The sequence below is a fragment of the Ovis canadensis genome, chromosome 5 (genome assembly GCF_042477335.2).
Source record: "Ovis canadensis isolate MfBH-ARS-UI-01 breed Bighorn chromosome 5, ARS-UI_OviCan_v2, whole genome shotgun sequence".
NCBI lineage: Eukaryota > Metazoa > Chordata > Mammalia > Artiodactyla > Bovidae > Ovis > Ovis canadensis.
Genome location: NC_091249.1, coordinates 71,116,426 through 71,139,685, shown reverse-complemented (window position 1 = coordinate 71,139,685; position 23,260 = coordinate 71,116,426). Strand labels below are relative to the sequence as shown.

General features: G+C 40.7%; 1 protein-coding gene across 1 annotated transcript; it reads left to right on the top strand.

The window, feature by feature from the left end:
- Window positions 1-14,559: 14,559 nt before the first annotated feature.
- Window positions 14,560-15,686, top strand: LOC138440434 (TATA box-binding protein-associated factor RNA polymerase I subunit D). The gene has a single exon (XM_069589959.1). The coding sequence runs from the start codon at window positions 14,743-14,745 to the stop codon at window positions 15,562-15,564; it is 822 nt and encodes a 273-aa protein (XP_069446060.1). The 5' UTR covers window positions 14,560-14,742; the 3' UTR covers window positions 15,565-15,686.
- Window positions 15,687-23,260: the final 7,574 nt, after the last annotated feature.

Genomic DNA, 23,260 nt, shown 5'->3' with positions numbered 1-23,260 from the left:
TAATTTATAAATTAGGTGCAATAAGAAATAAATAATAACAAATCATAAAATAGAACAATTACAACAATACACTGTAAAAAAAAAGTTATGGGCATGTGGTCTCTCTCTTGCTCTCTCAAAATATCTTACTGTATAAATTTAATATATTTTCCATCTTATTTAAATAAATTTATATTAAAAACAAAACAACAAAAAAGGAATGTTTAGAATCAAGTAGAAACAAAAAACATTCAAAACCAAAAAATAAATAAATAAATACTTACCATGCACAGGGACTGTAACTTCTGCAGGCTGAGTTGTAAAAGCAAAACCAGCATGGACTTCTTTTTCTTTCTTCACAGTTTTGTGGATAGAGTACGTTTTCTTACTATAGATGTTAGTAACTGTATCATATAATTTTTTTTTCTTAAGTCAAGAACTTTCACCTTTTCACTTAAAGGAAGTACTTTAGAGATTCTCTTTAGCATATCTGAATCACCAGCATCATTACTTTTCAGCTTTGGGATCATTATTAAGTAAAATAAGAATTATTTGAACATAAGCACTGGAACACCATAGCCGTCTGATAACCAAATGGCTACTAAATGACTGACAGGTGGGATATCCTGGACAAAGACATAATTCTCGTTCCAGGTGGGATATAGCAGGATGGTGTGAGATTTTATCATACTTCTTAGAATGGTGCACAATTTTAAATTTATGAATTTTTTGTTCCTAGAAGTTTCCATTTAATAGTTTTAGATCTTGGTTAATTGCAGGTAACTGAAACCATGAAAAGTGGACTCGTTATTGTCACAAGGTAAAGAAACAAAAGTAAAATTCACTTGAAAAGTTGAAATTATCAACTGCAAGATATATTTTTATTTTAAAGGCATTTGTAACCAGGTATTCTTATCATCAATTTTACCTGTCTCTTGTCTCTGCTGTTTTCCTCTACAGTCGTCTTTCGTAGGCATTTCTTTACTTGTTGTTGCCCTGTAGTGTTTTTTTTTTTTTCATTTGACCTATACTGACTTAACAGCTCCACTGGAAAGAAAGCTTCTCTTTCATGTTTCCTGTGACTCATAGGATTTATTTGATTGAACCAGGTGGTCATCTATGAACCTAAATGGGACATGTGCTTAGTCCTGCAGTGTGTAATATGGACATGGCTCAATAGTGTTCTGATTGGTCAGACCAAGATAATATGAAGTGAAGTAAGGAAGAAAAAAGAAGTGTTCTTTTAACAATGAGTCAGTCAGTCAGTTCAGTCTCTCAGTCATGTCCAACTCTTTGTGACCCCATAGACTGCAGCAATCAGGCCTCCCTGTCCATCACCAACTCCTGGAGCTTACTCAGACTCATGTCCATTGAGTTGATGATGCCATCAGACCATCTCATCCTCTGTTGTCCCCTTTTCCTGCCTTCAATCTTTCCCAGCATCAGGGTCTTTTCATAAGGGTCAGTTCTTCGCATCAGGTGGCCAAAGTATTGGAGTTTCAGCTTCAGCATCAGTATTTCCAATGAATAATCAGGACAGATTTCCCTTAGGATGGACTGGTTGGCTCTCTTTAATGTCCAAGGTATTCTCAAGAGTTTTCTCCAACACCACAATTCAAAAGTCTCAATTCTTCAGTGCTTAGCTTTTTTACAGTCCAACTCTCACATCCATACATGACTACTAGAAAAATCATAGCTTTGACTAGACGGACATTTGTTGGCAAAGCAATGTCTCTGCTTTTTAATATGCTGTCTAGGTTGGTCATAACTTTTCTTCCAAGGAGCAAGCATCTTTTAATTTCATGGCTGCAATCACCATCTGCAGTGATTTTGGAGTCCCCCAAAATAAACTTTCTCTCTGTTTCCACTATTTCCCCATCTATTTCCCATGAAGTGATGGGGCCAGATGCCATGATCTTCATTTTCTGAATGTTGAGTTTTAAGCCAGCTTTTTCACTCTCTTCTTTTAATCTCATCAAAAGGCTCTTTAATTCTTCTTCGCTTTCTGCCATAAGGGTGGTGTCATTTGCATATCTGAGGCTATTGATATTTCTCCCAGCAATCTTGATTCTAGCTTGTGCTTCATCCAGTCCAGCATTTCTCATGATGTACTCTGCATATAAGTTAAATAAGCAGGGTGACAATAAACAGCCTTGACATACTCCTTTCCTGAGTTGCAGCCAGTCTGTTGTTCCATGTCCAGTTCTAATGGTTGCTTCTTGACTTTCATACAGGTGTCTCAGGAGGCAGGTCAGGTGGTCTGGTATTCCCATCTCTTGAAGAATTTTCCACAGTTTGTGGTGATCCACACAGTCAAAGGGTTTGGCTTAGTCAATGAAGCAGAAGTAGATGTTTTTCTGGAACTCTCCTGCTTTTTTGATGATCCAACAGATGTTGGCAATTTGATTTCTGGTTCCTCTGCCTTTTTTAAATCCAGCTTGAACATCTGAAAGTTCACGGTTCACGTGTTTTGAAGCCTGGCTTGGAGAATTTTGAGCATTACTGTGCTAGCATGTGAGATAAATGCAATTGTGTGGTAGTCTGAACATTTTTTGGCATTGCCTTTCTTTGGGATTAACAGTGGCAAAGAAAGTTAGCTAATTAAAAGTAACCTCTGTCCACAAAAGGATCTCTGCTTATACCATCATTATGATTTTCCCAGCAGCTTTCTGAGATAGGCAGAAGTATCATGTAGTCTTGAGTGATTCCACGGTCTTGAGGATCAGTGAATAAATTGTTCTCAGTCTCCCAAGTGGTAAAATGTAGAGCTTGGGCTAGATTTTTTTTTTTTTAAGCGGTAAATTCCACTTGGCTTGGATAAAAGGCTCCATAATAATTTAAAAAATTCCCGAGTTTGATCTTCTACAGTTGTTTCCTGAACTCTTTGGGTAATTAGCTAGATTCCCAGTTAGCCCAAGATTTCCAGAGACTCTAGTGCTTGAAATTCAATACAGTTTTCACAACTGTGTTAGCTAGAAACTTCAGAAATCTGCCATTTTCTGTCTCATAATTTATAGCCAGAATGTGACACTGCTAGTTAGTCTTCTGCACATCTTTCCTATCTTTGTGCTTTGGCCCTGGGAGTTCTCTCTCACTGGGATGTTGCCTTCTTTATGAGTCTAACTATTACCCCTTTTTGTAGATGCATTGCTGTTTCCTCCTAGAGTCTTTCTTATCTACCCCAGACAGGATTAAATACCCACCCCCATATTCCTCTCTGTAGGCCTCTGGCTTAACATCCACCACTTTCTGTTGACATTTTCTTTCTCCACCAGGCACTGAGGTAGGTTCTTGGTGGAGGAATTGTAACTTGTTTTTCACTGAATCCCTGGAGTCCATCATAATGCCTCATACATAGTAGGCCCTTCAGTTCAGTTCAGTTCAGTTGCTCAGTTGTGTCCAACTCTTTGCAACCCCATGAATCGCAGCATGCCAGGCCTCCCTGTCCATCACCAACTCCTGGAGTTTACCCAAACTCATGTCCATCGAGTTGGTGATGCCATCCAGCCATCTCATCCTCTGTTGTCCCCTTCTCTTCTTGCCCCCAATCCCTCCCCGCATCAGAATTTTTTCAAATGAGTCAACTCTTCACATGAGATGGAAAAAGTATTGGAGTTTTAGCTTGAGCATCAGTCCTTCCAATGAACACCCAGGGCTGATCTCCTTTAGGATGGACTGGTTGGATCTCCTTGAAGTCCAAGGGACTCTCAAGAGTCTTCTCCAACACCGCAGTTGAACAGCATCAATTCTTTGGCGCTAAGCTTTCTTCACAGTCCAACTCTCACATCCATACATGACCACAGGAAAAGCCATAGCCTTGACTAGATGGACCTTTGTTGGCAAAGTAATATCTCTGCTTTTGAATATGCTATCTAGATTGGTCATAACTTTCCTTCCAAGGAGTAAGTGTCTTTTAATTTCATGGCTGCAGTCACCATCTGCAGTAATTTTGGAGCCCAGAAAAATAAAGTCTGACACTGTTTCCACTGTTTCCCCATCTATTTCCCGTGAAGTGATGGGACCAGATGCCATGATCTTAGTTTTCTGGATGTTGAGCTTTAAGCCAACTTTTCCACTCTCCTCTTTCACTTTCATCAAGAGGCTCTTTAGCTCCTCTTCACTTTCTGCCATAAGGGTGGTGTCATCTGCGTATCTGAGGTTATTCATATTTCTCCCGGCAATCTTGATTCCAGCTTGTGTTTCTTCCAGCCCAGCGTGTCTCATGATCTACTCTGCATATAAGTTAAATAAGCAGGGTGACAATTTACAGCCTTGATGTACTCCTTTTCCTATTTGGAACCAGTCTGTTGTTCCATGTTCAGTTCGAACTGTTGCTTCCTGACCTGCATATAGGCCCTTAGGTACTTAGAAAATATATACTGAATAAATAGAAGACTACTTTAAGAAAATAAGTACTGCGTCAGGAAAATTAGATGATATGAATGCGACATAGAGAAAAGTTGGCCTGATTAAACAGGTCCCTGGAAAGATGACTTGTTGGTAAAATCTGGAGAACAGTGATCCAAGTAATAAAGTACAAGCAAGTAGATGTCACTAGTACTTAAGCTGGAGAAAGAAAGAAAAAAAAATTTTTTAATAATTTTTTTAACAGTCAAATGGGTTACCCATTTAGAATTTGTCAGGCAGAAAACTATCACTAGAAGCTATTACATTTTCCTCAATAAAAGGCTTACTTATCTTGTAAATAATGACAAGCTTTGTTTGAATAGCACTTTAACATTTGAAAAGCTCTCTGGCTCTATAATCTAATTCTGTCATTTGGCAAATATGTCCTGAAGCTCTATGAAAGACAGTATGTGAAGCATAGAGGCAAATAAGAATTTTGTCCCTGCCTTCAAGGAGCAAAGGCTATTGATAGAGACAGAGGTAAAGAGTTATAACACATCAGGAAAAAAGCTTTATTATAGGGGTTGTGTCCCCAGCATATGGCCCTCTCTCGAAGCAGAGGGGAAAGTAGGAGCTTTGCAGTGAGGGTATGCCTTGGGAGAGGGGAGTTAGGTACAAAGACAAAGAAGATGTAAAGGTTATTCTGCTGCTGCTGCTAAGTCGCTTCAGTCATGTCCGACTCTGTGTGACCCCATAGACGGCAGCCCACCGGGCTCCCCCATCCCTGGGATTCTCCAGGCAAGAACACTGCAGTGGGTTGCCATTTCCTTCTCCAAAAGGATATTCTAGACAGACAGAAATGCATCCAGAAAGGCAAATATTGTTGACATGATAGGAATATGTTCATAAAACAATAGAAAATGATTGTGGCTACAAATTATTTCATATTCCTCTTTTTAAACTTGTTTTCTGTTCAGAATGTTCTCATTTTTTTCTTTTTTTAAATTTATGTTTTATTTATTTTTGGCCTACTGCACAGCATGTGGGATCTTAGTTCCCTAACCAGGGATCAAACCCACACCCCCTGCATTGGAAGCAGGGAGTCTTGATCACTGGACCATCAGTGAAGTCCTTGATACTCCTCTTATACCAAGATGTGGTCCATGGCCCTTCCTCTTGAATCTGGGAAGCCTTGTAATCAATAGAACCCAGAAAAGTGACATGGCCTGGCTTCTGAGGCTAGGTCAGAAAAGGTGATGTGGCTTTTTTTTGCTGTACTGCCAGGGTACCAAACCCTGGGTTACTGTGTAAGAAGCCCATCCCCTTGGAGGTGGATTTCCAAGCTGAGGGGCCATGTGTAGGCACTCAGTTGATGGTCCAGCTGAGCTCCCATCAGGCAGCACTGTAGTCATCTTGTGAAAGAGCTGTCTTGAACATTCAACCCAGGCGAGTCCTCAGATGTCTGTAGCTCCAGCTTACATCTCACTGCATCCACAAGGGAGACCCCAAGCAGGAACTAAGCCCTTTCTGAATTCCTGACCTCCAGAAAATCATGAATAAAACAAAATAATTTTAAGCCACTAAATTTTAGAGCCTAGAGTGGGAGAGACATTCTTATGGGTGAGGACAATAAAATAGCTATTGTTTCTGCCAGGCTAGCATTATTTCGGTGATAGCAGTCTGATTTCTGTGGATAACTCTACTGTTCAGTCATGGATTTCAGGCAGGATTGTGCCAGCCAGGCCTCTTGGATGACCCTGTCTTGTGACCATTTCCCTCCTAGTCACAGTGTCTAGTTAAGGGCTTGTGATCCATGACCCAAGGCAGACTATTGTGGCTTTGCCTTGTGACTTGTTAAAATTAGTGAGAAGATGATGTTCTCTTTCCAGAGAATTACTAAATAAGGACTAGGCAACCCTGATACTTCTGGGGGTAAACTTGTTATTGAGTGGGAAGAGCCTAAACCAGAAAAAAGTCACTATGAGAATAGCAAAGCAGAGGATGATGAAAAACAGCTTTTTAATGTGACTGTTTGAGCCTTTAGACCCTGTTGTACCTGATCTGCCCTATGCTTTTTTAGTTCCCTAAGTGAGTAAGTTCTCCTCTGTGGGTAAGCCTATTGGAGAGGTGATTCTGTCACTTGCATCTGAAGATACCTAACTCTTAAAGTATGTAAGATCAAGGTCATAGAGGGCTTTGTATCAAGCCCTCTGGCAAGTTTGCATTTTATTCTCAAGTGATGGAGAGTCATATAATACTTTTAGTCAGGATCAGCATGATGAGATGTGTACTTTAGCACAACAACCAGCTGCTGTACAAGAGAGGATTGATGATGGTGCTGAACTAGGAACAGAGGGATTGGTCAGAAGGACCTGGTATTAGTCTAGTGAGGATATCCAAATGCCTGAACTAATGTAGCTGGTGGGAATGAAGACAGGGAGATTTGGGAGGTACGTAAGATATGGAAACAACAGAATTCAGAAATAGATGGGGTCTTGGGGGGAAAAAAGAAACAAGGATGACTTGTAGATTTCTGACTTATATTCACATGGATTGTGTACCATTGAAGAAAGAATGTTAGCTCCATTTTATGTCTGAGGACACTGAGACTCAGGGAAGTTAACTGACCTACCCAAGGTTGTGCACCTCATAAAAAACGGAGCCAACCAGATCTTTAGGCTTTAGGATCGCTGCTCCTTCAGCCTGTGTTCAGGCTGCTACGGGCATTGCATTCCTAGGAAACACACAATGAATGTGGGGTTGCTTGTTTTCCAACCCATCACAAGGAAAATGATCTTATTAATGATTTATTTGGGGCCCCTTGCAGTGTCTGTCTCACCACCAAACAAACCCTGCAGGCATTTGTAGCACTCGGGCTTCCCTGGATGACTTAACAGTGTTCATGGGCGGTAAAGCAACTCTGGTCCCAGCCTCTCTGCATTCCAATTTCTGAAGCAGATTATAGACACAGAAGTCTCAAGGGAGAGGAAATCTATTCTCCAAAATGGACTATTGATTTGTACTAAAGACCAAAAGGGTGTGACTTTTCAATAGGTACTCTGGAGGAGGAGAAAGGCAAATAGTAAGGAAGTGATTGAGTGGGAGCAAAGGCCTTGTTAAGAAGAAAAATGTGGAAGAAAAACTAGATCAATTTGGTTTTAAGGCAGATATAAAGAGGTTTTGAACTTTCTGGAAAGAGCATCAGAGGAAGAGAGGAAGCAAGCTGAGTGGTGGGTACTGGTTCTCATACTTTTCTTTGCTGCTGGGTGAGAGGGATGGGGGTGCCTTCAGCTCAGTCCATCTCTCTTGAGCTGGGCTTCACACCTGAAGGGGAGGCTGGGTAGCATGATGGTTAAAGTTCAGGCTCTACACTTGAATTTGACATGAATTCACATTCCAGATCTGTAATTCATTAGAGGTATGAACTTAGGCAAGTTGTTGCACATCTCAAAGACTCATTTTCCTCATCTGTAATATGGAAATGGCAACCCACTCCAGTACTCTTCCCTGGAAAATTCCATGGACTGAGGAGCCTGGTAGACTACAGTCCATGGGGTCGCAAAGAGTTGGACATGAACGAGCAGCTTCACTAATATATAGGTAATAATAGCATAAACCTCAAGAGATCTGCCCTGTATAGTGCCCTTAACCAGACAATATTATCCCCTTAGAACCCAGAGTAGGGAGAAAAAGAAAAAATGTGCACAAAAAATACTTTTCATGATTCTTTGGCTAATAAATTTTAGCCATTAGTGTTGTGATCAGTTTCTTCATTCCTATGAATTATCTTAATAACTCATGGCTTCCAAGAATATAATTTTGTTTTTATTGTATGGATTCTGATATTAATAATAACATCAGTAATATTAACATCCTCCTCCTCAGAGGTCAGTCGCATGGATCCTCTGTGTTGGATCTTGTGTTTGCAATGTAGAGTGGCTGAAATGTTAATGACAGTGTTATCTTTCCCCGTGCCCAAGAAGATTCCATTTGATTCAGTTCATTTCTATTAGATTCAGTTCAGGCGCCACATCAGGCGCTGGGGGGAGAGCAAGGTGCAAACTATATTTTATGCTACAGGACCTCCCAGTGCAATGTGATTCCTAGATCTTTAAGTAGTAGGAGGTGATCAAATGCTGTCATTTTATACTGAAAGCTATTTATGCAATTCATGAGAGTAGCATGTGATTTTTGGTACATGTCTAGTGTAATGTATGGTTCTTAGCTTTTGGAAGGAATTTATGATCTGAAGGAGATCTGATAGTATACCACTTCAGAAACCCATTCATGCATTCACTTGAAATTTCTGGGTCTCATTCATCACAATTTTAAAGACATTTTTATCTATTTTGTTCATATTTAAGGAATAGCTGCTTCTTTAGTTATGTTATATTGTCCAAGTCCTTTACTATCTTGGGGCCACAATGATCTCATCAGTAATACTTTTTACCATCAAGTTTGTTGTGAGTGTCAAAAAAATAACAGTCTGAATGTGCATGGCTATGTATTTGTTAGGTGGAATCTACACACCTGATGCTTTTGCCTATAGAATTTCCTATTCTCCTCTGTAAGCTTTTATTGATAAATGCAATTAGGATAGGGAAACTTCTGCTAAAATGATCCATGTATATTTCATGGATGTTGAGTAGACAAAACAGCCAACATTCATTTGTAGAAAAAATACCTAAGGCTTACAGAGGTTTGACAGCTTGTTCAGCTGTCAAAGGACCTCAGGTGGGTTTTTCTCAGAGGTGCCGGGTAAGATGCACTGGTGTGACCTGGGGGCAGTGGCAGCAGCAGCCACAACAGCCTCCTTCTGGCCTTCACTTTACATGGTGGCTTTTATCAGAGGAGAAAGTTGACACCCTGGACTGGAGAGAATGCTGTAAAGGTCAGGGCATCTCAAGCAGGGAAGGAAGAAGTTCTGAATGAAGCTGGGAAGTTTCAAATATGATGGTGAGGTCGTGAGTCAGGGAAAGGTCGCAAGTGGGGAGGGTGCTTGTAGACTAGCACAAGGTCTTCAAGTTTTGGATCCAGTGAATTTGTGCTCAAATATTCACTCCTTTGCCTACATCCTGTTTGACTTCATGCAAGTGCCTTAACTTCTCTAAGCCTGTTTTCTCCAACTCTAAAATGGAAGAATAAGGCCTTAGTTAACCATCATTATTAGTATTAAATATGATATGTTTTGTAAAGCCCCCGCTCAGTCTACTTACTTAGGAGATGTTCAAAAAGTCTAGTGATGGTTAAGGCTAGCTATGGTTGCTGCTGCTGCTAAGTCGCTCCAGGCATGTCCGACTCTATGCGAACCCATTGACAGCAGCCCCCCAGGCTCCCCTGTCCCTGGGATTCTTCAGGCAAGAACACTGGAGTGGGTTGCCATTTCCTTCTCCAATGCATGAAAGTGAAAAGTGAAAGTTAAGTCGCTCAGTCGTGTCCGACTCTTAGCGACCCCGTGGACTGCAGCCTACCAGGTTCCTCTGTCCATGGGATTTTCCAGGCAAGAGTACTGGAGTGTGTTGCCATTGCCTTCTCCGAGTTATGGTTAGTTATGGTTAATTATGGTTAGTGACTTGTTAGATATTGGTAATGACTTTTCATTGTGGACTAAGCCTCAAGTAAATATATCACCTGTGGAGTAAGACTGACTGACTGTTACCCGATTCAGATGGGTTTATTACATGGCCAAAAATTAGGCAATGTAATAAAACTAGGGAGAGTTTGACAAAGTCTGAAAATCAATTCATTAAATTTTCAGCTTTTTAATTTTTAAACTGAAGTGTAGTTGATTTGCAATATTGTGTTATCTGGTGTTTTGAAAGCAGAAATTAATAGCAGCCCATCCCCAGTCCTGTTTCAGTTTGAAGTCAAGGCCAAGGCTTGAAGTGAGAGATGGAAATAGGCTAGTTGGTCACTAAGATTCAGAGATGGGAGAGAGGTCAGAAATATTTGTTGTAAATTAATGGATTAAAAAGATCAATCAGTGTAGACATGTTTTACTTTTTGAACAACTGCCTCCTAATTTGTCTGGAGGGTTCTAAGTTAAGATTCATCATTGGAGGTAAACAGGCAACTCATCATTTTATGCTCACTGAATTTTATGTCCAACTTTCTGTGTAGTGGGTGAGGGCCATTTGCTAAATTTCATTTTTACTTGGCCCTGGATACAACTAGCTGGTTACAGGTCAATGTGTGACCTTGCAGAAGTCACTGAAATTGTCTGTGGTCCCTTTTTCTCACCTATGAAGTGGGGATACTATTAGTACCTTGTTTGTAGCCTATGTGTGAAGATTATGTGGAATCGCTTTATAAAGTGTTTAGACTGATGTTTGGCTTTGAATATGTGCTTAGTAAATATTGGGTCACTTTTATAAGTTACTGTCTCAGAAAGAGAATCAAGCTTTAGAGTAAGCCTGTGTAAAAATCCCCCACTGATTGTGTTGATTATTCGCTTTCTGCTTCCCCAAACATTTTAAATGGAAAGATGTGACTTGTAGAGGTGAATATTGTTCACAGTAGCTAGGAGAGGAAAAGCTATTGACAGGGAAAGACTTTCAGGGGGCAGGACTTCACAGCAGGACAAGGAGGATGGAACCCACTGAGAAAATAGAATTAGGTCAGTGAAGTTGGGCCTGTGGGCTGCTCAGTGGGAAAATGATCCCACATTAGATCCGTGTTGGATCAGAGGTTGTAAAGTCCGCTTTCTGCCCCTTCTCCCTTCTGATGTGTGAAGAGCCATTTGAAACATCCTTTGTACACTTAATACCGGCCTCTTTTGTTTATTTATTAAATAAACTTTAAACCAGTTTTTTTTTTTTTTATTTTGCAACATTTGGTAACTTATTTTTAAATTCTATAGTGCTTTACAATTTTTAAAAGTTTCACACATATGATTTCATATAATCCCATAAGAACCCTTTTTTTCTCCTTACCCCTATATTGCCCATCCCTCTCCCTCTTCCTTCTGGTAACGACTAGTTTGTTCTCTGTATCTGTGAGCTGCTGCTTTTTTTATTCACTAGTTTACTGTATTTTTTAGATTCCACATATAAGTGGTATTATATAGTATTTGTCTTTCTCTGTCTGATTTCACTTAGCATAATGGCCTCCAAGTGCATCCATGTTGCTGCAAATAGGAAAAATATATCCTTTTTATGACTGAATAGTATTCCATTGTATGTATGGACTATACCTTCTTTATCCATTCACCTGGGTTGCTTGCATACCTTGGCAGTTGTAAATAATGCTACTATAAACATTGAGGTGCATGTGTCTTTTCAAGTTACTGGTTTTGATTTTTTTTTTTTCAGATATATATAGCCAGAAGTGAAATTGCTGAGTCACATGGTAGTTCTGTTTTCAGGCTTTTGAGAAACCCCTATACTCGTTTCCATAGTGGCTGCTTCAATTTATATTACCACCAACAGTGTACAAGGGTCTCCTTTTCTCCACATCCTCACCAGCATTTGTAATTGGTCTTTTTGATGATGGCCATTCTGACAGAAGTGAGGTGATATCTCACTGTGGTTCTGATTTGCATTCCCCTGACCATTAGCAATGCTGAGCATCATTTCATGTGCCTGTGGGTAAATAAACTTTTTTTTTAAAGAAGAGTTTACAGAATAGTTGCCAAGATCATACAGAGAGTTTCTGTACACCTTTCACTCAGTTTCCCCTACTGTTAACATCTTGCTTTAGCATTTAGCATTTTGCTTTAGTGTAGTACCTGGGCCAAAACTTATGAACCCATATTGATACACTGTTACTGACTAAACATCATACTTTATTTGGATTTCATCATTTTCCCGTCATGTCCCTGATTGTCTGCCCCAGGATCCCATTCAGGATACATATTATATTCAGTTGTCACATCTCCTTAGACTCCTCTGGGCTATTTCTTAGACTTTCCTAGTTTTTGGTGAGTTTGACAATTTTGAGGAGTACTGGTCTGGTATTTTACAGGATGGCCCTCTCTCTGAAGGGTTGTCTGATTGGTTAGACTGGAGTTATGGATATTTTGGAAGAATACCAGAGGTCACAGAATACTACAGAGCCGTTTCATGATATCACATCAAGGGTACATATGATGAACATGACTTATCACTGTGGATGTTGACCTTGATCGCTGGGCTGAGATAATGTTTATCAAGATCTACATTGAAAGATGATTCATTTCTCCCTTTTGCATACCAAACTCTCTAGAAGTCATTATGTGTAGCTCATGCTTAAGGAATGGGAAAATTTTTGAAATGAGATGGCAATAGTATCAGCGACAACAACAATAATATTTGTAAACAGGTTTTAAGGGCTTATCACATGCCAATAGCCTTGTTAAAGCTTTCTTCTGTATTAACTCATTTCATCCTCATAGCAGTTATTAGAAATCAAGGCTCCGAATATGATGTGTCTGATATGACCCGGCTACTCACTGCAAAGGCTTCATCTTCAAAGCCAGCCTCTTTGATCAGCTCCCTCCTGCCCACCAGTAGGATTTCTAAATGCTTTGCTGTGGTCTGTGCAGTCTGATATATCCTATCTGATGAGTGAAAGAGTCTCTTATATTCTCAATACCTAGGCGTTATTCTTTTCATGTCCCGCTGTAAGTTTGGTATACATCCTTGCCCACTCTCCAGGCCTGTGGTGCCCATGATATAGCCTCTCAGATATTCAAGGGTGAGCCTGAGCCCTGCCACTCCCTGGGCCCATCCTCATGACTCAACATGTTGCGTGACCTTGCCCTTCAGTCATGCTGTTCACAAAGGCTCATCCTTCCTAAGCTTCCAAATTACAATAGCCTCATCTTTCATCAGATTTTATCTTTCTTCTCTCTCTGGTATTCTTTTGCAGTAAGGAATATTTGGCAGCTTTACGTTTTGTAAAAAAAAAAAACCAGAACTGATTCAAATGAATTCTTTTTAATGGCTGAGTAATACTCCATTGTGTATATGTACCACAGCTTGCTTATCCATTCATCTGCTGATGGACATCTAGGTTGTTTCCATGTCCTAGCTATTATAAACAGTGCTGCAATGAACATTGGGGTACATGTGTCTCTTTCCATTCTGGTTTCCTCAGTGTGTATGCCCAGAAGTGGGATTGCTGGGTCATAAGGGAGTTCTATTTGCAATTTTTTAAGGAATCTCCACACTGTTCTCCATAGTGGCTGTACTAGTTTGCATTCCCACCAACAGTGTAGGAGGGTTCCCTTTTCTCCACACCCTCTCCAGCATTTATTGCTTGCAGATTTTTGGATCGCAGCCATTCTGACTGGTGTGAAGTGGTACCTCATTGTGGTTTTGATTTGCATTTCTCTAATAATGAGTGATGTTGAGCATCTTTTCATGTGTTTGTTAGCCATCCGTATGTCTTCTTTGGAGAAATGTCTATTTAGTTCTTTGGCCCATTTTTTGATTGGGTTGTTTATTTTTCTGGAATTGAGCTGCATAAGTTGCTTGTATATTTTTGAGATTAGTTGTTTGTCAGTTGCTTCATTTGCTATTATTTTCTCCCATTCAGAAGGCTGTCTTTTCACCTTGCTTATATTTTCCTTTGTTGTGCAGAAGCTTTTAATTTTAATTAGATCCCATTTGTTTATTTTTGCTTTTATTTCCAGAATTCTGAGAGGTGGATCATAGAGGATCCTGCTGTGATTTATGTCTGAGAGTGTTTTGCCTATGTTCTCCTCTAGGAGTTTTATAGTTTCTGATCTTACATTTAGATCTTTAATCCATTTTGAGTTTATTTTTGTGTGCGGTGTTAGGAAGTGATCTAGTTTCATTCTTTTACAAGTGGTTGACCAGTTTTCCCAGCACCACTTGTTGAATCAGTTCTGATGAGATGGATGAAACTGGAGCCGATTATACAGAGTAAAGTAAGCCAGAAAGAAAAACACCAATACAGTATACTAACACATATATATGGAATTTAGGAAGATGGCAATGACGACCCAGTATGCAAGACAGGGAAAGAGACACAGATGTGTATAACGGACTTTTGGACTCAGAGGGAGAGGGAGAGGGTGGGATGATTTGGGAGAATGACAGTCTAACATGTATACTATCATGTAAGAATTGAATCGCCAGTCTATGTCTGACGCAGGATGCAGCATGCTTGGGGCTGGTGCATGGGGATGACCCAGAGAGATGTTATGGGGAGGGAGGTGGGAGGGGGGTTCATGTTTGGGAACGCATGTAAGAATTAAAGATTTTAAAATTTAAAAAATAGCTTTTCCTCCCGCGCGGCGGCGGCGGTTGTTGTCTCCAGTCTTTCTTTCGGGGTGCTATGGTCGGGTAGGTTGCTGTCCGCAGCAGAGGTCCGTGCCGAGCCGGCGCAGGAAAGTACACCACATTTACCAGATTTTATATGGTCAGAAATCTATTGAAAGCAAAAGATAATTGAGAGGGACTTGGTTCAAGAATGGATTCTCTTAACTATACAACGGCATCTGATTTAGCTGTGGAAACTGAGAATCAAAGTGACAGCTCTTCCTCTGGTAGCAGCTTATTTAAAACTCAATGTGTTCCTGTCCCACCTAAACGGAGGCAAAGAAACACTATCAGAAAATTCGTTCACATACCCAAAAGTACACAGGCAACAGAGACATCTAGTGACTCATCTATAGAGCCAAGACCACTGACTTTAAAGGCTATTTTTGAAAGATTCAAAAATAAGAAACATAAACGTAAAAAGAGGAAATACAAGCCAACAGGAAGATCAGTGGGAAGACCAAAAGGAAGGAGAACCACTAGATACTCACAAATTACTGAGAAACAATTTAAAGACAAAAGACCTGGTTTCCCATTTTTAGAATCAAAAAATGGAAGAAAACCATTACCTTGGAGAAAAATTTTAACCTTTGAGCAAGCAGTGGCAAGAGGATTTTTTAACTACCTTGAAAAACTGAAGTATGAATACTACCTCAAGGAATCCTTGAAACAGATGAATGTTGCTGAAGATTTAGAAAAAGAAGACCTTGATAGTCGAAGATACAGATACTTGGATGATGATGGATCTCTCTCTCCTATTGAAGAGTCAGCAGCAGAGGAGGAGATTGCAGCAAACCTTGAACATGATGAATGTGATATTAAGTTAGTGGAGAATAGTTATTTCATAATAAGCTCTGAATTTCCAAAGAAGAAGAATGTATATCTGGATCAAGAGGAATATACTGAAGAAACTGCTTTGCTTAAAAAGAGAGTATCAAAATCTAAACACTGGACAGAGGACAAAATGGCCTGAAGAGAGATAGGATTATAAATACCAGACAAGGTAAACAGAATAAAAGCGAAGATAAAGTGTCTATATATTGCCAGCCTTGGAAAAAAACAACCCTGTAAGAAAATAAAGAATACTTAAACAGATTTGTGAAACTCTTGAAGTAATAAGAAAAATTATGTAGAAAAAATTGAAGCTGTTACTGCAGAGATTGACTTGACAAATAATAAAAGTCCCTACTGTGAAAAAAAAAAAAATTTAAAAAATAAAAAACTAAAAAAAAAATTAAAAAAAAAAAAAACCAACAACAACAAAAAAAATAAATAAAAACTGCCTGCCTTTCATCATGAATGTTTTATTCTATTTAGTTGGGAAATCTCGTGAGAGAAAAGAGCCATTTTCCTTGTGAAAATGTGACAGTGAACATCCTTGGAGACAAATCATTGTGCACAATTAATGACTTTGTGATTAACTTGTGCTTTTCTTCTCTGCTCCCCTCCATTTAATGTGGGTAATCAAGAATCAACCCAGCCTTAACTATTGCAAAGACAGTTGCTCACTGAAGAACAGTGATTCCATCTGTCCTGGGTTCAGAATCTTTCAGAGCCTCAAAGAACACATCATCTCAAAAGACCCACAACGTGTTTTTATCAGAAAATCAGAATGGCCGATGACCATGGAGGTTGCCAGGCACGGAGTGAGTAAGTCAAGTAGCCTGGGTCCTGGGATCATACCTCTGTTCTCAGAGCAGTGATGCACTCTGTGACTTCAGCGAAGCTGCTTCTCTGTTCCTGCACCTTCAGGTGTGACCCCGCATCCCTTCCTGGGAGAGGGGACCAGGATGAATGAAACCAGCTTTCCAAGACATCGTGTGGCCCTTTTGTGAGTTAAGTCCTCAGAGGTGAAAGTATCAATTGTTGCCACACTTTCAGTGACGATTCAGATGGTTCAGGAACAAAAACATGCTTTGAAGGTCCTAAGTTGCCTTACTTAGGGATAAAAGAGAGGGAGAATCAATAGCTGTAGCTTCCTCTCAAAAAGTGCAGTCTGTTTATTACTGTGATTCTGTTTTCAGGTCTGACCCAGGTTATTACATTAGGGCAGGATTTATCCTGTATTTCCCAGAAAACTAAGAAGTCTTGTAAAAACTGTGGAGCAAAGGCCACAGAGCTCACAGATTCATGCTGGGAAGTCAGAGCTGCCCAGCCAAAACTGCCCTTAATTGCTACAGCTCCAAGAAGTGAAAGCTGCAGTTTCTAGGGAAATTAATGTTTAATGAAAAGCCAAGTGCTTGAAAGAGTTCAAGATGCAGTAAATACTCCAGGGAGGCAAGTTTATCCCCCTGCCCACCTGCCCCCCCCCCCAATTTTTGCTTCCATTTCAGAGATATCCACTAAAGTCGGATGAACTGTTTATTTTTTTCCAGAGTCTTCTTTCATTCACAAACTTTGCAATCAGTGGTTGAGAGATAACTTTGATCCCTTCTGTTGGTTATTCTACTATGATTTCAGTCTTGGTGAGATGATGTCATTCATGTGTGTGAATGTGCTCCTATAGGTGGCTCATTTGTAACGACAGCTGTGTAACACACTAATGACTTCACACTTAGACCACTCATGTGCTTCACATGCCTTGACGGTTATTGCATAGTGTTCCAAAAGTCTTAAGAGAAAATGTATATATTCAAGAGAGCAGAGCAGTGGAAGTTAGGAGGGAAATGGGAAGAAAGAGAAAAAGCTCCTTTTCAATATAGGGATCAGATTTTGAGTCAACCCCCAAAGGGTTTTAAGACCCAGACTTTGATTTTGTTGTTCCAAAAAGCTGACTTCTTAACTGTTTAGTAGTCAATCTCAAATGCTTCTGCCAGGTTCACTTGTTATAAATGGAAAAGGTGGAGGAGAAATGACTGGCCCAAAGTCTGACAAGTCATCAGACTCCAGACCAGAAAGCCATGGTTTCCCTGGTGGCTGGTGCCGTGTGAACATCTCTGCTCTGGAGCACCAGGGCTACCTCACTAAATGAAACCATGTCCTTGCCCATCTGTGTGGGAGGCCACCTGGTGAGGCACTTCCAACACACAGAGGATGGGCCTGAGCGCAAGAAGGATGGACGTTCAGATCCCAGCTTTGCCACTTTGATAGCAACCTGAGATGCCATCAAAGTTCTCTGAATTTCTGGTGGATAATGAGGCCAGCCTTGCACAGGTACTGTGAGTGGGCCAGAGTCAAGTGTGACTTATAGAGACAATTATATAGATTACCTTTGGGGCTTTTTACTTTGGCGACTGGAGTATGACATCTGTTAACAAGAGGAAGATATGAATTGCTGGGGCAAAACAAAAGGGCCCTTTTAGAGGCTGCAGGGAGATGGACATGAGGAGAGAGAGAGCAGCAGGGAGGGTGTGTGGAGAAAATTTGAAGCGAAGACTGACATGCTTAGTGGTGGACTTAGTTTAAATTTTGTTGTGTGGAATAGGGTGTTATGCTGTCCTCTGTTCTGTGTGATACCTTTAGTTAAAAAAAAATCATTACTAAGCTTTTTAAATCAGATGTGTGTGTGTGTGTGTCTGTGCGCGTGTGCATGTATGTATTAGTAAGGAAAGCAGTGATGTTTTGGGATAGGCCAGGGCTCTAGGCAGGCAAGAGGCCAGTGTCAGAACACAGGAAGTTTGCTGCGGCATGTACAACGTATGCAGCGACCCTGACACAGTGTCATGTCCCATGCGTGGTCCTGAATCAAGACCTATTCTGTACCTGTAGAGATTCTCTGATTATCATTTAATAGACTCAGATAAAGAATAAATCAAATATTTATTACATTTACCAGGCGCCTGGTACTGTGTTAGGCCCAACAGTGGGTGTGACTCAGTATATGCTTGCTGCTGTTCTTCAGTCACTAAGTCACATCTGACTGCAACCTCACGGACTGCAGCATGTCGGGCTCCTCTGTCCTCGACTATCTCCTGGAGTTTGCTCAAATGCATGTTCATTGAGTCAGTGATGCCATCCAGTCATCTCATCCTCTGTCACCCCTTTTTCCTCCTGCCCTCAATCTTTCCCAGCATCAGGGTCTTTTCCAATGATTCAGCTCTCCGCATCGGGTGGCCAAAGGATTGGAGCTTCAGCTTCAGGATTAGTCCTTCCAATGAATATTCAAGGTTGATTTCCTTTAGGATTGACTGGTTTGATCTCCTTGCAGTCCAAGGAACTCTCAAGCATCTTCTGCAGCACCACAATTTGAAAGCATCCATTTTTCAGCACTCGGCCTTCTTTATAGTCCAGCTCTCACATCTGTACACGACTACTGGAAAAACCACAGCTTTGACTATATGGACTATACTATCTGTTTCTACACCAGTCTTTCTCTGTAGCCACACTCTTACACACAAACCTAAATTCCCTGATATAGAGAGGCTTATGCTATAGAGGGGAGGCAATGAAAATCACACGAGGATATTGAGATCCCAAGTGTCTCAGACAGACAAGAATTTCTAGTGGCTATTATTTTCGGTTCAGTTGGGCAACCTTCTGAAGGCTCCTCATCTCACACTTTAATTAAAGTTAAATTCCTTTCCACAGAATACAAGGCCTGTGACACCTGGCCCTTGATGACCTTTATGATTTCATCTCCAAGCCCTCTTCACTTCCTCAGCCACCCTGATCTCTTCCTTATTCTGTTTTCAGGAACAGAAACAGAGGAAGTCCCCTACAGTAAGTTCCCTACATACAAATGAGTTCTGTTTCAGGAGCACATTTGTTAAGTCCAGTGTGTTCGTAAGTCCAATGGTTAGCCTAGGTGCCTAATTAACACAATGGGTTATATAAATACTGTAATAGGCTTATAATACTTTCACACAAATAATACATAAAAAGAAAACAGTTTTACAGTATGGTCCCTTGAAAAGTACGGTAGTACCGTCCTGGCATCCTGGGGCTGGCATCCAGTGAACAGGCAAGAAGAGTTACTGACTGGAGAAGGGTGAGGAGGTGGGAGAGCTGAAGAATAGTCAGCAATAGGGGGTGGAGAGCAAACTTCAATTTCACTCACACCTGGTGCTGATGAAACGTATGTCTGCATCTTTAAACAATAACAACTTGAAGGTTCATATGTAAGGGATTTACTGTATTATCTCTGCCTCAGGACCTTTGCACTTGCTGATCCTTGCTTAGAACATCTTTCCCTCCCTATCCGAATAGCTTAGTCTCTCAGTTCTTTCAAGAGTCTACTCATGTGCTATCTTATCAGAGACTCCTTCCTTGACCACTAACTACATCAACAACCCTCGGCTCCATCGCTCGACACCTTATCCTGCAAGTTTTCTTCACAGCTCCTGGCATCACATTATTATCTAAAGCAAGGAAAGAGGAGGGAGGGGGGCAGTTATAAAATTGTTTGGAGGGCAGAGTTTATCCAGAATTCTCCAGCAGATTTCCACATTTACTTAAATGGCGAGAAATCTAACTATATCCCCTGGTAAATCTTAGCAGCAAGAGTTGCTACAAAAGTAACTGTTTAAGCTTCCCACCTCACAAAGGGCTTCCCAGGTGGTGCTCATGTAAAAACCCACTTGCCATTGCGGGAGACATAAGAGATGCGGGTTCGATCCCTGGGTCGGGAAGATTCCCTGGAGGAGGGCATGGCAATCCAACTCTAGTATTCTTGCCTGGAGAATCCCATGGATAGAGGAGCCTAGTGGGCTTCAGTTCATAGGGTTGCAAAGAGTCAGACATGACTGAAGGGACTTAGCGCACACACACCTCACATAGGTATGGGTGTTGATTTTAGAAATGTACAACATGAGAGTTAAGTTTTATTTGGGGCAAAATGAAGACAGCAGCCTGGGAGACAGCACCTTGGATAGCTTCGAGAAACTGCTCTAAGAAAGAGAGGGGAAGGTCAGTATATATAAGATTTTGGTGAAAGGGGAGTACATGCAATCAGGCATAAATTTTTCCAGAAGGTTTCTGATAGTCACAAGGAACAGTCATCACTATGAAAAATTTTAATGTTTATTTTAGATATAAGGAGATACAAGAATTGGGCTCATAAGCCAGCTCCTGATAATATACTAACTATCTGAAGATCTGTCCTGCCAGATTTCCCCACTGCCTGAGCACAGAGTGCCTCATTCCTGATCTCCACCCTGAACTCCTTTCAGGAGGTACTGAAAATCAGCAGCTGCAGCAGCACATGATTGAATTCTTGTAGAGCTAGATGGCAAGTGCCCGTGGCAAGTGCCAATTTGTAGTTGACATGAGCAAGGGACAAAGAGGTTTGAAAGAAAAGCTGTATTAGGTGACCAACTTGTCCATCATGGTCAATACTATTTTTTTAGACTACATTTTGCAGATGGAGAAATGGAAGCCTTAGGGTGTGTTGCTTTTCCACAGGCCCACATACAGTGGTGGCAGAGCCAACATTTGCTCGTGTGTTCTGCTCTCTGAGCCTAGAGTCTGAGGTGTTAACTGTTGTAGTGGTCTATGTCATTATACCGATGATAACCATTTATACAAGTTTGTTCAGTTGAGTTCAGTTCAGTCACTCAGTCTTGCCCAACTCTTTGCAACTCCATAGACTGCAGCATTCCAGTCCATCATCAACTCCCAGAGCTTACTCAAACTCATGTCTGTTGAGTCGGTGATGCCATCCAACCATCTCATCCTCTGTTGTCCCCTTCTCCTCCCACCTTCAGTCTTTCCCAGCATCAGGGTCTTTTTTCATGAATCAGGTCTTTGCATCAGGTGGCCAAAGCATTGGAGTTTCAGCTTCAACATCAGTCCTTTCAACAAATATTCAGGACTTATTTCCTTTAGGATGGACTCGTTGGATCTTCAGGAATCTCAAGAGTCTTCTCCAACACCACAGTTAAAAGTATCAGGTCTTCAGTGCTCAGCTTTATTTATAGTCCAGTTCTCACATCTATACAAGACTACTGGAAAAACCATACCTTTGACTAGCTGGACCTTCATTGTCAAAGTAATGGCTCTGCTTTTTAATATGCTGTCTAGGTTGGTCATAACTTTTCTACCAACTCATTTCTTCCAAGGAGCAAGCGTCTTTTAATTCTATGGCTGAAGTAACCATCTTCAGTGATTTTGGAGCCCACAAAAATAAAGTCTCTCCCTGTTTCCATTGTTTCCCCATCTATTTGCCATGAAGTGATGGGACCAGATGCCATGATCTTAGTTTTCTGAATGTGGAGTTTTAAGCCAACTTTTTCACTCTCCTCTTTTACTTTCACCAAGAGGCTCTTTACTTCTTCTTTGCTTTCTGCCATAAGGATGGTGTCATCTGCATATCTGAGGTTATTGCTATTTCTCCCAGCCATCTTGATTACAGCTTGTGCTTCATCCAGTCCAGCATTTCTCATGATGTACTCTGCATAGAAGTTACATAAGCAGGATGACAATATACAGCCTTTATGTACTCCTTTTCCTATTTGGAACTGGTCTGTTGTTCTATGTCCAGTTCTAATTGTTGCTTCTTGACCTGCATACAGATGTCTCAGGAGGATGGTCAGGTGGTCTGGTATTCCCATCTCTTTCAGAATTGTCCACAGTTTGTTGTGATCCACACAATCAAAGGCTTTGGCATAGTCAATAAAGCAGAAGTAGATTTTTTCTGGAACTCTCTCACTTTTTCAATTATCCAACAGATGTTGGCAATTTAATCTGGTTCCTTAGTCAGTTCAGTTCAGTCACTCAGTCATGTCTGACTCTTCGTGACCCCATGGACTGCAGCATGCCAGGCCTCCCTGTCCATCACCAACTCCTAGAGTTTTGCTCAAACTCATGTCCGTTGAGTCAGTGATGCCATCCAACCATCTCATCCTCTGTTGTCCCCTTCTCCTCCCACCTTCAATCTTTCCCAGCATCAGGGTCTTTTTCCAGTGAGTCAGGTCTTTGCATCAGGTAGCCAAGTATTGGAGTTTCAGCTTTAGCATTAGTCCTTCCAATGAACACCCAGGACTGATCTCCTTTAGGATGGACTGGTTGGATCTCCTTGCAGTCCAAGGGACTCTTAAGAGTCTTCTCCAACACCACAGTTCAAAAGCATAAATTCTTTGGCATTCAGCTATCTATACAGTCCAACTCTCACATCCATACATGACCACTGGAAAAACCATAGCCTCGACTAGATAGACCTTTGTTGACAAAGTAATGTGTCTACTTTTGAATATGCTCTCTAGGTTGATCATAACTTTCCTTCCAAGGAGTAAGCGTCTTTTAATTTCATGGCTGCAGTCACCATCTGCAGTGATTTTGGAGACGTCATCAAACCTTGATATAAGTTCACTATGGAGTCATTTCCATCTTAAAGGTAGATGCTTAAGAAAAGCATTACATACTGATTTGCTCAGTTTTTCCCTCTCCTGTCCATCCTTCAATAATTTGCTTAAAAGCTGTGAAATATTCAAAAGAGTATAGATGATGAGAGAAACAAATCATAATCTAGGAATTTGATATATGTACAACAAAGACATTATTATTTTAGGACAATATATGGTTCAAGCTTCATGATAAAAATGGAAGTGCCTTTGTATTCTTCCTAAACATATGGTAAAAGTAAACCTACTGGTCTTGTGGATAAATAAGTTGACTTGATAGTATGCATAGAATAGATAACTAATGAGAACCTACTGTAGACCTCAGGGAACCCTACTCGGTGCTCTATGGTGACCTAAATGGAAAGGAAATCCAAAAAAGAGGGGATATATGTA

Excerpts from the sequence above, each read along its gene's own strand:
- LOC138440434 (XM_069589959.1), top strand. The coding sequence starts at position 14,743 with ATGGATTCTCTTAACTATACAACGGCATCTGATTTAGCTGTGGAAACT.